The following is a 15,597-nucleotide window of genomic DNA, read 5'->3' as shown; positions in this document are numbered from 1 at the left end:
AATACCCAGAAGGGGGATTGCTGGGTCATATGGTAATTCAATTTTTGAAGAAAACTCCACACTGTTTTCCATAGTGTCTGCACCATTTGCATTCCCACCAATTGTGCACAAGGGTTTCCCTTTCTCCACACCCTCATCAGTACTTGCTGTTTGTTGATTTATTGATGATAACCATTCTGACAAGTGTGAGCTAATATCTCATGGTGATTTCAATTTGCATTTCTCTGATGATTAGTGATGTTGAGCATAATTTCATATGTTTATTGGCCATCTATATGTCCTCTCTGGAAAAATGTCTATTCAGGTCCTCTGCCCATTTTTTAAATTAGTTTTTGGTGTTAAGATACATGAGTTCCTTATATATTTTAGTTAACCCCTTATCAGATGTGTCATTAGCTAATATCCACTCCCATTCATTAGGTTGTGTGTTTTCTTTTAAGGAGTTTGGATTTTATTCCAAGTATAATGAAAGACAGTGCAGTTTTAAGTAGAGGAGTGTTTTATAGTTTTTTAAGCAACAGGTAAAATGGAAGTAGAACATAAAAGCTTTTTCAGCAGATTTAAACCAAAGGAATGTTTCATTTAAAGTTAATTTATAGTGAAAGCTCTAAACATATAAACTCGATCTCCATAGTTACTTTGTTACTATGCAATCACTAAAATAATGAATAGTTCCAAGGTTGGTCATGGTATGCAGATGATTTATAAATGACTTTAGTTCTCCTTCTTTCACTCTCATAAAAACACTAGAGGCCCGGTGCATGACATTTGTGCATTGTGGGGGGGATCCCCTCAGCCTGGTCTGTACCCTCTCACTGTCTGGGACCCCTCAGGGGATGTCTGACTGCAGGGATCAGGCCTAAACCGGCAGTCGGACATCCCTCCTACAATCAGAGACCACTGGCTCCTAACCGCATGCCTGCCTGCCTGCCTGATCGCCCGAACCCCTCTGCCTGTCTGCCTGATCACCTCTAACCACTCTGCCTGCCTGCCCAATTACCACTAACCACTCGCCTGCCTGCCTGATTGCCCCTAACCACTCACCTGCCTGCCTGATCGCCCCTAACCCATCTGAGCCTTCCTGATCGCCCCTAACTGCCTGCCTGCCTGATTGCCCCTAACCACCTCGGCCTGCCTGCCTGATCTCCCCTAACTGCTCGCCTGACAGCCTGATCACCCCTAACCACTCTACCTGCCTGCCCGATTGCCCCTAACTGCTCGCTTGCCTGCCTGATCACCCCTAACTGCCACTGCCTTGGCCCCTGCCACAGCGGTTCTGTCCGGAAGGACGTCTGGAATGACATCTGGAAGGTTGTTTGGCTGTCCAGTCTAATTAGCATATTACACTTTTATTAGTATAGATACCCCTAGTGAAGTACTTGGAGCCAATCTAATCTGACTTTTAAAAAAATGAAAAATATGGCTTTTAGTAACTGTCAGGTGCAAGTCATCAAGGCTACAGCTCTTTAGTACCTTCCTTAAAAGCTCATAAAATACTGCCATTAATTATTTACTTGTACCTCAAAGCAAAGTTCAATCTAAACATTCAAAATCAGGTAAAAAATAGAGAAACTATCAGTTTTCCTTAGAACCCAGGTTTCAGTCATTCAGAAATGTATTTTTTATAATGATTGCAATATTAATACCCCTATGTGCCAGGTACTGTGACAGGCCAGACCTTCTTTCTGCCTCCTTGAGATCCAGACTAGCCCCTGAGACATTACCAGGATATGCCCAATAAATATTATAACACAAGTATGTATAGTTAAAAGAGGCACCTTCCTCCCTCCTAGCTTAAAAGCCAGTAGGAAAATTCACATGAAATACTCAGGGAAACCAAAAACATGTCCATGTTTTAAACAACTTGCAGGTGACAGTTTTGGGGGGGGGGGTGGGTTCTGTAGTGGACATTTTGGTTTTGTCCAAATTGAAGGGAACAGTTCTGAGATTTCTCTGGTCTCAGGGTGATGCCAGACCAGGCTTTCTGGCTAGTTCTGTTTAGTGTGTAGAATCTTTGGCTCAGCCTATATCTTGAATCTGAAGCCAGGCAAATCACTATGCAAATGGCAGTGGCCCAGCCTGAGCACAGCACAATCACCAGAGTTGTCTGTAAAGCTACAGGTGCTCAAGTTCCACCCAAGACTACTAAGAATGGGAAGTAAAAACAGAAAAAAAGACTCCCCAAGCACTTTAGATGCACAGCTTTGGTTAAAAATATTATATTACCTAGTCAGATTACACAAATCACATTAGGATGCACTCACATTAGAACTGCACAGGATGTTCATCCAGCCTAAGGTTAATTTTCTCCACTCCAGGTGACTAAAATAAAGTCACAAGACTGAATGTACTCTTTCTTTAGTGCTAGTTCACAGACTAAACTTGCTAAGATTGTTCAATTTTCATCCAAGCTTCAAACTGAGGCCATGGCAACCTCCCTTTGAATAAGTATATAGAAAAATATTCAAATATTTGACTGCTCATGAAATAGCTTTACTTGAATGTTTCAGGAGACAAAAGAAAACAACAACAACATAAAACAGGGAGGGAAGCTGATTTTTTAAATATACTGTATTGCCTTAAATATGAAGTCATGACCAATAAGGGAAAAATGCATCACACTCAGATTTTGCTGGGTTTAGGACAAAAAGGTGGCAGCAGGGGAAGTATGGGTGGTTTAATCCACTGCAATAATAGAAACTGGAAATGAAGGAGTCATTTTTCTTGTGTGACCCATGTATAACAATAAATTATCTGACCATTGATGTTTTTAGATTATTGCACTTTCAGTGGGAGAAAAAAACATTTCCTTGAAATGCCACAATATAATCAACATACTATGTTTCAAATATTGCACATTTTTAATCAGTCCCATTTTCTCAATCTTGCCTGCTTTATATAGTTACAACAACATGCATTCCTCCTGGTTCAACCCTATTTCCCCATAGCAAAGTCAATTCAGAAAGCAATCCCTTCACCAGATAGGCACTAAAGATTAAAAAAAAAAAAACCAACAATAAAAGGAATAACAAGTACTAATGAAAGGCACGCTGCCCGCCTCACCGGGCGGTGCGGGGGGGGGGAGGAGGAGTCTGGACGCTGGGCTCTGGAACCCCTCCGCACCCGCCGTAGGGCCTGGCCTCCCCGGAGCGGAGCGGGTACGAGTGTCCAGACCGGCTGCGCTGCAGGCAGCGGGCTGAGGGGTGGGGCCAAGCGGCGAGGTCCTGGGAGCGGAAGGCCTCACCACCTGGCTCTTTCCTCCCTTCCCCTGTGGTCGGCTCCCCACTTGCCCGCACTGGGGCGGGGGGTCCATGCGGCCCTCAGGGCCCGGTCAGAGGGGCCGGGGCCTGTGTGGGCCGGCCGCCAGGTCCCATGAAGCACGGGCTGGCCGTGCTGCTGGCAGCCTCGGGCATCGACTCCCTGGCCCACAGCGGGAGCCGAGCGTGGGCCCCACCCGCCCGCTGCCCCCCCGAACCGGACCCATGCGGCAGCAGCGGCGGTGGAGCGGGGCACGTACCCTAGCCCGAGGAGACAGAGGAGGAGGCGATCACCGGTGCCCCCGGGGACGAGTCGGAGGATGTGGACTTCCTGTCTGGGCTGGAACTGGTCGATCTGCTGGGCGATCGGACTAGCCCCTGGAGCCCGGGCAGGGACTGCGCCCTCCATCTTGCCTTGGGTCCTCCATTTTTGGACAGAGCCATGTGCTTCTTCCAGGAAGAAGCCCCTGCTAGCCACACCCAGGATTTCTCTGGACTAACCAATAATAATCAAGGGAAGTGCACGCCATCACTATGACCACATCCTGCGTAATGAGACACCAACTCGCGCCTGGCCAATCGGCGGGGCCCACAGTCCGCTCTCCTGCCCTTACTCCACTCCCCTATAAAACCCCCTGTCCCATCAGGCCTCGCTCTCTCGGCCACTGGGCTTGCCGTTGTGTCGGTGAGTCTGGTGAACGGGGAGCACAAGCCGGCTTGAATTAAAAGGACTCTTTGCTTTTGCATCGGACTGGCTGGCTCCCTGGGGGTCTTGGGAATCTTGAAATCTGGGCACAACACTACAATGTCTTCTATTATCAGACAGCACCATCATATGATGTCACATAAAAATAGAGAAGAGTATAAAGCCTCAAGGAAGACAGAATATGATTAAGTGATGGCGCCTTCAATAACTAGACCTAAATAAATATAGTTCCTCTTACCACAGGTACATTACAAAAACCCCTAAAGGGGATGAAACAGGTCTTTCTAGTGTTGGGGGATGCCAATTTTTGAAGATATAAGCAAAAGAGGCCTCTGTTAACAGATTTCATTAACGAAAACAAAACTAAAACACTGTCTGCAGCCTAAGCAACTAAGCAACAATTATCAAAAATCATAGTGCATCGTTCCGTACTGTATCATAGCATGATAAAAATTATCTAGAATCTCAGTGGTTTTTTAAAATAACAATGTGCGTTGTATGTACAGTTTAATTTCTTTTACTATCTCCTGGAAGCTCAAGAAACCAGCACTTATGGATGCACTCAGAACCATGCACAAATCCAAATGTGAAGTCTTGAAATGCCTTAAATGTGCACAGCTCTTCACTCTTTATAACAAATATTCAGACAGTAAAATATCTTCTTTTAGCCTTCCAGGAACTCCGTGAAACACTGCCAACATCCTCATTTTACAAATGATAAAGTTGAAGCACAGAGATGCTAAACATCTTGCCTAAGATCACTATGGATACTAATGTCCCCTTCCAAACTCAGAAAAAAAAAATGTTTCCCTTACACCCAGGTTTACTATACTACCCAGGCTTTTCTAAGTAATGCAGTAAAATCAGGTATTGATAGTGTCATATATGAATGCTGAATGTCATGCCCTCTCCAAGTTCTACAGCAATGCTTTACTCTTACATTCTCATGTAAAAATCTAATGAAATCTAAGGAACCCTTTGCCATAAAAAATGCACATGTGCAAAAGTTCATAGCAGTGTTATTCATAATAACCAGAGTGGAAACCACCTAAATGTCCATCACTTGATGAATGGATTAAAAAATTGTTATATATCCATAACATGGAATATCATTCAGCCAAAAAAGGAATGGCGTACTGACACAACATGAATAAACCTTGAAAACATTATGCTAAACAGGAAAAAAAAACTAGTCACAAAACACCACATGTTGTATGATTCCACTTGTATGAAATGTCCAGAATAGGCAAATCAATAGAGTCATAAAGTAGTCTAGGGATTCAGGTGGGTTGGGGAGAAATGGGTATTGAATGCTCGTGAGTATGAGGTTTCTTGTCAGAGTGATGAAATTGTGTGATGGCTGCACAGCCATGAATATTCTAAGTCACTGAATTGTACACTTTAAACAGTGTATGATATGGTATGTGAATTATATATCAATAAATATTCTATTTTTAAAAAATCCTTTAAAAATGCACATACAAGTAATATTTCCCAGATATTTTGGAAGGTTTGCTAAAGTCCCTGAGCCCATCTACAGGTGCAGAGGGAGTCAAAACTCAAGGCCAGCAACTCTTGTTCTATAGAACCAAGAATCATCATCCTATTTTCTTTGTTTTACAGTTAATTTTATTTCAGTTTACCCCATCTCAACTACCAAGCCTATGCATCCTACATTTTAAGATCATTACTTCACCTATTAAATCACATGACCACAGGTTTTCAATATGGATTCATTAAAAACAAATAGTGTAGTTTTATAACTACAATTTTTAAAAGCTTTAGAAAGAACTTTTAGTAATCGAGTATTACTTACAAGACATTGTTGGAATTTAAATATGTAAAAGATACATTTTTTTTTTGTCCTCAAGGAGCTTAAAATCTAAAAGGTGAGATAAGATCAATACACAAATAACAATATACAAAATAGTAGGTGAATTATGCATTTAAAAGGTCAGGGAAGATCAGCAGAGGAAGAATGATTAAAGGAAAGCTTCTTGGCAGAGGTGGACATTTAATTCTGGGTTTGACCTAGAAGAATAGATAGGATTTGAACATGCAGAGGAGTAGAAAGACTTTCAGATGAGAGTAGAAGCCTACCTATATGGTAGGCCATCAGAAGCCAAAGAGAACTGCTGAGTTGGGCAGTTACCTAATCAAAGTGGGATATTAATAAGGTTGATTGCTCCGTAATGTGTGGATGGATGTGGAAAAGAAAAAAACTGGATCAGGGAAACAAATTAGGAGCCTATTACTATAGTATTAAGAAAAGGTTACTAGGAAAACATATTTGCCAATGTCATATCTGATAAGGGCCTAATCTCCAAAATTTATAGGGAACTCATACAACTTAACAAAAGGAAGATAAACAATCCAATCAAAAAATGGGCAAAGGACCTAAATAGACACCTTTCAAAAGAGGACATTCAGAAAGCCAAGAGACATATGAAAACATGCTCAAAGTCACTAATCATCCGAGAGATGCAAATCAAAACAACAATGAGGTACCATCTCACACCTGTCAGAATGGCTATCATCAACAAATCAACAAACGACAAGTGCTGGAGAGGATGTGGAGAAAAAGGAACACTTGTGCACTGCTGGTGGGAATGCAGACTGGTGCAGCCACTATGGAAGACAGTATGGAGTTTCCTCAAAAAATTGAAAATGGAACTCCCATTTGACCCTGTGATCCCACTTCTAGGAATATATCCCAAGAAACCAGGAACACCAATCAGAAAGGATATATGCACCCCTATGTTCATAGCAGCACAATTCACCATAGCTAAGATCTGGAAACAGCCTAAGTGCCCATCAGTAGATGAATGGATTAGAAAACTGTGGTACATCTACACGATGGAATACTATGCTGCTCTAAAAAGGAAGGAACTCTTCCCATTTGCAACGGCATGGATGGAACTGGAGAGCATTATGCTAAGTGAAATAAGCCAGTCAATGAAGGAAAAATACCACATGATCTCACTCATTCATGGATAATAGAGACCATTATAAACTTTTGAACAATAATAGATACAGAGGCAGAGCTGCCTCAAACAGATTGTCAAACTGCAGCGGGAAGGCCAGGGAGGGTTGGGGGGCAGGAGGTAGGGGGGTAAGAGATCAACCAAAGGACTTGTATGCATGCATATAAGCATAACCAATGGACATAAGACACTGGGGGATAGGGGAGGCTAGGGGACTGTCTAGGGCAGGGGGAAAATACCCTTTGTAATACTTTAAGCAATAAAAAAAATAAAAAAAAGAGAAAGAAAAAAAAAAGAAAAGAAAGAAAAGGTTACTAGTCTGATTTAGGGAGTGATGTCCTGACTCAGTAGTCATTTTAAAAGATCAAAGCATCCACCAAAATGTTAATTTTTAGACATGCAGTACATACTCATTTAAAGTTCTGCCAATATAGAAGCCAGCTATAGTTCCATCATGGTGCATATGTCCCTTGAGAAACCCCATCTACAACATAAGTTTTGAGATTTCAAAGTAGCATTTAACATGAAGTTTTTGCTACCTTAGTTTGTGAAATTAGGAAGAGCACCAAAGGCTCCTTTAGGCCCCCTTTCCTCCATTAATTATACAGGAAACAGTCGATATTCTAAAAGTTTACAATAAAACAATCCTTATAAGTACCGCGCGCTAACCGATTGCGCCACTGGAGCTCCAGTTTACAATAAAACAATCCTTATGAGTTGGATGACAAGCTTGCACGTGACCAAGTAAACCTCAACTCCAAGATTAAAAGACCTTAGACAAAGTGGTATCTGTAATAGCAAATCCCAAAGGGACAGATGGCCTGTTGAGCACAACAGAATTTCCTTGAAATGGCTTTATTTCTATTGTGAGCCTAAGGTGATTGCAGGTAGAGTATAACCTTAGGTAGTTTTATAGATTTACCACGTAGATAGGCACCGGACAAATAGCATAGGCGCGTTTACCTGCCTGGAACGGATTCTTCATCGCTCAGAAGAGATAAAAAGAAAGCAGGAGGCTACCTACAAGGTTTCCTTCCTCGGGAAACACAAAGCGAGGTCAAACACTGGGACTAGGAAAAAGAGGGTAGGAGTGACCAGAGCCCTTCAAAGAAAAAGCCCTGCCCAGATCTCCACAAGCCAGTTTCCCCAGGCCCAGAAAATTAACCCTGAGCCCTTTTATTTCTAATTCCCGCCCACCTCCAGATAGACCCTCCAACTCCCTCTCCCCTTCAGTTCTTGGCTCACTTGTCCCGGATGATGGTCTGCAGCTCCCGGATCTGCTCATTCATGGGTAGCAGCTTAAGCTGAGCCCCAATCTTCCAGGAGAGTTGGCTGTCCCTTAGGAAGGAGACGCCGGCCGATGCGTCATAGTTGCCACTGCCATGGTTGTGCTCCTGGCTGAGGCTGGCGCTGCTGCAGGCCTGAGGGCTCCCCTCCCCCAATACACTAGAATGGGCGTGACTGGTGAGGAGAGTCGGTTTGGCCTTGGAGGTGCTGTTTCCCCCCACATAATCTGGGGTCGGGTCGCCAGGTCGCAGCGCCTCGGGGCTTGGGGTAGAGGCAGAGTTTACTTGTTGGTTGTGACAGGGCATGGAGTCCGGACTCCGTAACTCCGTGGCCATACACCGACCCCGGGCTGTCCCCGCAGCTACCACCCCCTAAGGATAAAGGAGAACGTGGAGAAAGGGTGCGTGCTCACGTGCTCGCCTGATAGCCCCAGCCTCCTAGGAATTTATAGCCTCTTAGCCCTCTCACCCCTTGGACTGCCTCTGGTTCCCTTTGGCCTCGCCCTTTTCCAGCCCCGCCCACCAGATGTACAGACTGCTAGACACTCTATTGGCTTCTCTCCCTGCCACTCTGCAGCAGCACACTGTTTGTTAACCCTTTGAGTCACTCCAGTGGTGTGAGTTTCCACATCTAGACAGGCAGATCAGTTGAGGCTAAGGATGCTTAGTTGCAGGGTCTTTTGGGAGTCCCTGGGGATTCTGCATGCAGAGCTTTGGGTGAGTTTTAGAGCTAGGAAAAACTAGGGGGGGTGATAAAATGATGACACACACAAGGCCCATGTTTTCAGACTTTGTTTCTTGGCAGAGAGCTTATACTTCAATAACTACATCTTCAGTTAGCTTCTCTATGTGACGGAAAGGACCAAAGTTTTGCCACCCTGAAGCTGCTTTGGGGAATATTGAGTTTAAGCTGTTTATTAAAAAAATAAGACTCAGAAAGAACCTACCCAAGAAATTCAGAAAACCTGATTCAAGAAGTAGAATTCAGGGTGTTCCCTTTAGCCTAATTTGAATTAAGTATGATAAACAAGAGAGCTTCAGGCAGGGACCTGTTAGCTAGATACCCCCTGTGTCCCAATGTTTCTGAGTTACCTAGCAAGGATGCTTTGCCATATGTATTCTTCTCTTCCTCAGCTACCTGTAAATCCCCCATTTTCACTTCTGAAATCTAATGTCCTCTTCCTCCCCTTTTCTCATTTGTTCAAAATGTCTTATATACCTAATGTTGCCCCACTGTCTTTGGAAATTTTATGGATTTATCTATGTGAGTTCCCCATGTGCATGTATTAAACTTTGATTTTCTCCTGTCAATCTGTCTCTGTTCACTTGGTTATTAGCCAAGCCAGAACAACTTGGAAGGTGGTATGAAAAGTATTAATATATTTTAGCCCCCACTTAACCAAAAGAGGAAGTAAAAATATGCCTAGAAGACTGCCCAAGAACCTGCCCTCTACTAGAGTGTTCAACCAGTTTAAGCTTCCCAAGTGTGCTTGACTGCTAGCATTTTCCTTATCTGTATTGGTTGGACCGTACACTGTACAATTACCATGGGGATTCTGATAGCATTTTAAATCCACTACTCGGGCAGGATAGTAAGAAGCCAGGAAAATTCCTTGATAATGGGGAAACTGAGACAGCTGAATCAAAATGGCCTCATCCAGCACCTTGAATCACCTGCCCCCTTCTCCCTTGCATGACCACTCCCTTAAGCCTTAAGCCCTCAGGACAATAAGGTTCTGAAAAGCCTCAGGTCTGGTTGACAACAGAGACAGAATTTTGGTCCAACTAGAGATAACATCTAGGCCTCAGTTATGTTTCAGCTCCAGGTCCAGAAAAGCAGCAAAACCAGAAGCAACAACATGGCCCAGCTGCAACAACTAATGATCTCCTACCTTAGCACAATCCTGAAAGTATACACATGGGAAGCTGATTAATATTCAATTGAGACCCTCTGCTTGGACCTCCCCTGAAATTCCTGCCTGTACTAAACAGATAAAACCCTTTAAGAGAAAGGACCCAGTGGACACTCTCTTTTTCTAGGGCATGCTTGTGACTCCCTCCATTCTTTTCTAAGGTGTGTAGCTTTGCTTTCTTTCTCCTAAGCCTTAAAGGTTGCCAGGAGACTTGCAACCAGAGGAGTAGTAGGCAGCAGCAACTCTTCCAGGGCTAAGCCCCTGAATCTGTCTCCAAGGGCCCTTCTTTTGTCTCTGTAACTTGTTTCCTGCATCCATGCTACAACCCAGCTGGCTGATTTCTGCCTCTATGACTTTCTTTCTAAAAGTCTAAATAAACTTCTTGCACTAAAGTTGTTGGCTATGAATTCTTTCTTTACCAATGTCTAACCATCACTAACACTACCACTTGGGTGTTTTTTAAATGCTTGAAAAGACATATTTAGTGTGTGGAATCAGTATAAATACTTGAAGTAAGAATGGCTACAGCAGTACTTTTCAACATCAGTGTGTATTACAATTGTAATACAATTGTAAAGCTTGCTAAAAAGCAGATTCTCATGGACTACTTTTGAGATTCTGTTTTGGTAAATCTGAGATAGAACCCAAGAATCTTTATTCTTAACAACTAATCCAGCCAATTGACTTTTTTACAGGGTACTCTTTGTTGAACAGTGACTTATAGGCTCCATTTTTAAAGAGCTACAAGCTGAAAGTCAGAAACCTGACAATTTTGCTAAAAAATTATTGAGCAGCATTTTAAAAATCCCTTCCCCATCTACTAGTATGTGAGATGCTTTAACAATTTTACCCCTAAATATTCTTCCAATTTAGAAATTCTAAAATTCTATTTGCCTTGCAAACAGCCAATTCTTAAAATGTCCTGTTCCACACAGGAGCATGAGCAACAGATGCAGAGATTCAGAGAAATATAAATAACAGATAACAGGAATACCTAGGCCTTTGGTGAGAATTGATCCATTTTATGTTTGTTTAATGTTTTGGTATTAATATTATTTTTATCCCTTTATCTCCAATTGTCTCTAGTGTTTGTCTGACCCTTTAGGTCAGTACACTATTAGCTGTAATTATACAGAGTTTAAATTTTATTGGATGATAGGAATTGCAGCCTAAAATTATAATGTGACTGACTTTTGAAGGTCTATGCATCTTTTCACCCAGCACAGAATTAAATTCAAAAGAACTATTTTTACTCTTACAGAAAACACCCATGCATACATTTCCCTATATTAACCAATAATCATTAGCAAATCTATCTAGTCAGATTAATAATTTAAGATGCTATTAAAGCAAAATTCACTAAGGATTAATCATAACACCTTAAATATAGTGGTTTATAATTTACAAAGAACTTTTATACACTTTTTCATTTAATTCTCAAAAAAAGCTTGAGGATAACCAATCCTACTTTATAGATGACATTTGCATAATTATTCTCCCTAAAGTTATTGTCCAAGGCCACCCATCCAAAAAGAAAAACAAGACTGTAACCTCAGTGTTTTGACTTTAAATTCAGTCTTATTTACACACAGCTACATATTCAAAAAATCAGTAAGTTCTCTCATTTATATCACAATTTTGATGTATTCCAGCTTGCTTTCTAGAGATTTTTTGTTTTCTTTCTGTGTTTCCTCGTTACTGTGGTTATTTCTGATATTTGCTGGTCTCCTCTGTCTAGGCATCTATGTATTGACCTTTCTCTAACAGCTTTCTCTGAAGAGGTCTTTCTACTGTTTTCCAGTAGGTGGTGCTGAATCACAAGATTTTTACATCTGTTACCTCCCTGAGCTGACTTTCTTGGCTTTCATCACATAGTACAGTCACACTGCTTGGAGGTGGGGGTCTGTTTTGCCCTCACTTTAATGGCAACCTTGAAACTCTTAAGGTCCCCCCACATACCCCACCTGGGAATCAATGACAGAGGGAAACAGCAATTCTGTGGGAAGCAGCCTATTGTCTTCACTAGCAGAGAGGTGTGGACAAGGAGCCTGGAATGCTGGTGACCCTTGAGCCCTGGCAAACGTCAGAGCTATGCACCAACTGTTTAGTTGAGACAATGGTAGCTGAAGCAACTTCCCGACCAGATAGTAATGTAAATCCTTACTGATAAGATAGTCTGTCTGTTACTGGAAATAGCCTGCCTAAGGGCTATAGGTGTATCTCAAACTGAATAAAAGGGTGGCAAGGCCTGAGAACAAGCAGAGTCCTTCCTCTTGCATTGGGCTCCCACCTGGCCCCCCAATTTCCAAATTATTATTTCTTCTCTCGTCTCTGTCATTTGCACACACCCCTCTACCAGAAACCGAATCCTGAACCACGCAGGATGTGGGTGATTCACACAATTCTACTGCAACAGCTATTGGTTTGCAGATAATGTGCTCCCCTACCTTACACCAAGGATAACTGGAGGTGAGTTTTGGGAGTCTAATGGGCATCAGGACTCTGTGGCTCCATGTCTTTGGAGCACAGGCCACCTGAAAGCAGATAGCCAGGCAGAACACCTACACTGTGCCCTTGCTCAGGTGTCTCAGCTGGCTCAGTCACAATTTACACTGCTCGCCCTGCTGAAGAGCCAACAGACGCTCTGTATTCCTCCTGGCCCATGGAAGTGCATGCTACCACCAGTTTCCTCCCTTCTTTGGTTGATTCAGAGAGGAAAATCACTTTGGCCAGAGTCCCACTGCCTCAACCATAGACTACGAGACACCTGACCCCCACTGTCATGGGCTCCGGGACCCTCGTAATGAGTTTCAGAGTGACATGACTCCAGAAAAAGTCACACAACACTGGCCAAAGTCACAGTATCTGAGCCTCAGGCCCCGAGACTACTTCTCCCAGGCTGTGGACTCTGGGAACCCACAGTGAGCACATACCAGTGAGACCTCAGGCAAACTTTCCCAAAAGATACGGAATCATGATCATATCCAAATCAACTTGCACAATGAAGCCAGGGGTGAGTCACATTGCCAATCCATGATGAGATTTCATCCATGAATAAGAAACTAACATTAAAGACCCAACTACATCAAAAGAACCCAAATAGCTCAAGTAGAGAGCTCAGCTAGATCACCAAGCCCAGGAGACCTGAGAGACTGCACCACTGGGTCCCCAAAATCAACAACTACATAGCACCACCCCCGAAAGAACCTGGATAGCAGTTGGATCAAAGACATAGAAACAATTAAAATGGTACAGCGAAAAATGGGGAGACAAAATACAATCCCCAAAGGAAAGAAAAAGAGAAATCACCAGAAAAGGAATTAAATGAAATGAGGCAAGAAACATGTCAGAGAAATAATTTAGATAATGGTTATAAGGATGCTCAAAAAGCTGGATGAAAAGTACACAAAACTCAATGGGAATTATAAGGAGCTGAATGAGAATGTCACCAACATGAAAAGGAACCAAGAGTAAGTGAAGCATGACCTATCTGCAATGGAGAAAACAATAGAAGGCTTAAACAGTAGACTAGAAGAGGCTGAGGACTGCATCAGTGAATTAGAAAACAAGGTAGGAAAACCCACACAGACACAAGAGAAACTGGAAAAAAAAAACTTAAAAAGCAAGAAGAGAGCCTGCGAGAGCTTTGGGACAACACAAAATGAAACAACATCTGCATAATAGGGATACCAGAAGTACAGGAAACGGAGCAAGGAATAGAAAACCGTTTTGAAGAAATAATGACAGAAAACTTTCTTGATGTTGGCAAGAAAAAACCCCACAAAAGTCCAAGAAGCACTTAGAATCCCAAACAAGATGAACCACAAAAGACCAACACCAAGAAACATCATAATTAAACTGGCAAAATCAATGACAAAGAATTTTAAAGGCTGCCAGACAGAGACAGAAAGTTACCCACAAGGAATCACCCATAAGAATATCAACTGAGAGATTCAAGATGACTGCCAATGGGATGGCAGGCTGCAAGATAGGGTGTGAGTGAGAGAATGAAAGGAAAGTGCATGGATATGTCTATATTTGTGATTGAGGGACAGCTATATTCCGAGGAATTGTTGGGGACTGCTGGATGGGGCTCCCTGGCCAGGATGCCTCTAATGCTGCTGAAATCTCTCCCAGAGTGGCCAGCTCTGCTACAGAGACCATGCCATCTTGAAGGGGACAGAGTGGAAGTGATCTGAAGTCCAGCCTTACCTTCAACTGGGGAGACCTCGGACCCTACAACCACAACCCCCAGGGACAAGCTGCCTCAACTACGAACCCAGGAACACTAAGACTCCAGCCTCTCCAACTGCGGGTGCCTAGAAAGTCTGTCCAGGAGACAAAGAGGCCTGAATATGTGGATAAGCCCTGTACCTTCTCACAGGCAGATAGAAGGAAGAGCCGAATCGAGTACATCCACCCGGTATTGGTGAATTAAATACAGCTGGTGAGGCAATCTGTGGATGGAAAGGTCAGATATCGCCTAGGGAAAGGTGAGATCTGGGATCCAGGCTGGAGGGAGAAATACACACACAACACGCATAAAATGTGCACAGTGGGGAATAGAGTCACAGAGGAAGACTGCACTCCACAAAATCCTTGGCTGTTGGGATCAGTGTAGCCCTCGAATGTGGAAGGGGGTCCACAGGGCTGCTGGCAGAAGGGGACTATAGAAATTAACCCACAGCAGGCCTGGGCCCAGAAAGGCAGCCTGAAGTTTTACCAGTATACCAGCTGTGGAGTGCCAGGCAAAAAAGACACGAGTCTGCGCACTTCCTGTGGCTTTTTTTTTTTTGTCATTTTCTTTTTAAATCCTTGCTTTTGATTGCTAAGTCCAGTATATAGGACAGTGATGGTGAAACTTTTGAGCTCAGCATGTCAAAATTTTGAAAAACCCTAACTTAACTCTGGCGCCATGTCACATATAGAAATATTCATAATTTTTTTTTGATATTTGCAACCATAGTAAAAAAAGATTTATATTTTTGATATTTATTTTATATATTTAAATGCCATTTAACAAAGAAAAATCAACCAAAATATGTATAAAATGAACAAAAACAGAAAAACAATGTACATTTAGGAAAAAATAATAATAAAAACAATGATAATCAAATGGTATGAAAACTAGAAATTAGTGACTTTTTTGGTGCTGAAGTTTATCTGCTAATTCTTCGATTGCAGGTTCATACTTGGTGCACTTCAAGGCCAAGCAAGCGCCACTAACTTCATCTGTTAGTCGGTTTCTTTTTTTCATTTTAATATTATTTAATGCTGAAAACAAAGTCTCACAAAAATATGTTGATGAAAAAATTGTTAGCAAAGCCATCACTAGATTTTTTATGTCGCTAAAAGTGTCAGGTACTCTGTTCCAAGTACTCAAAATTTCTTGTTCGTAGTTGCACTCTTCATTATTCAAACGATTTCGTTCCAGATTTTCAAGTTTTGACC

At 42.5% G+C, this 15,597-nt stretch overlaps 1 protein-coding gene across 3 annotated transcripts in view; it reads right to left on the bottom strand.

Annotated features, from left to right (window-relative positions):
* UPRT (uracil phosphoribosyltransferase homolog) overlaps positions 1-8,729 on the bottom strand; it is a 62,241-nt gene extending 53,512 nt beyond the window's left edge. For all 3 annotated transcript variants that reach the window (XM_059679682.1, XM_059679684.1, XM_059679683.1), the window contains exon 1: positions 8,193-8,729. In XM_059679682.1, coding sequence (XP_059535665.1) covers positions 8,193-8,569 — 377 coding nt within the window. In that variant the 5' untranslated portion in view covers positions 8,570-8,729. The remainder of the gene's footprint in view (positions 1-8,192) is intronic.
* Between the last annotated feature and the right edge of the window lie 6,868 nt (positions 8,730-15,597).

Source organism: Myotis daubentonii, chromosome X (assembly GCF_963259705.1).
Source record: "Myotis daubentonii chromosome X, mMyoDau2.1, whole genome shotgun sequence".
Classification (NCBI taxonomy): Eukaryota; Metazoa; Chordata; class Mammalia; order Chiroptera; family Vespertilionidae; genus Myotis; species Myotis daubentonii.
The sequence above is the reverse complement of the archived record's forward strand: the minus strand, read 5'-3'. Positions and strand labels throughout refer to the sequence as shown.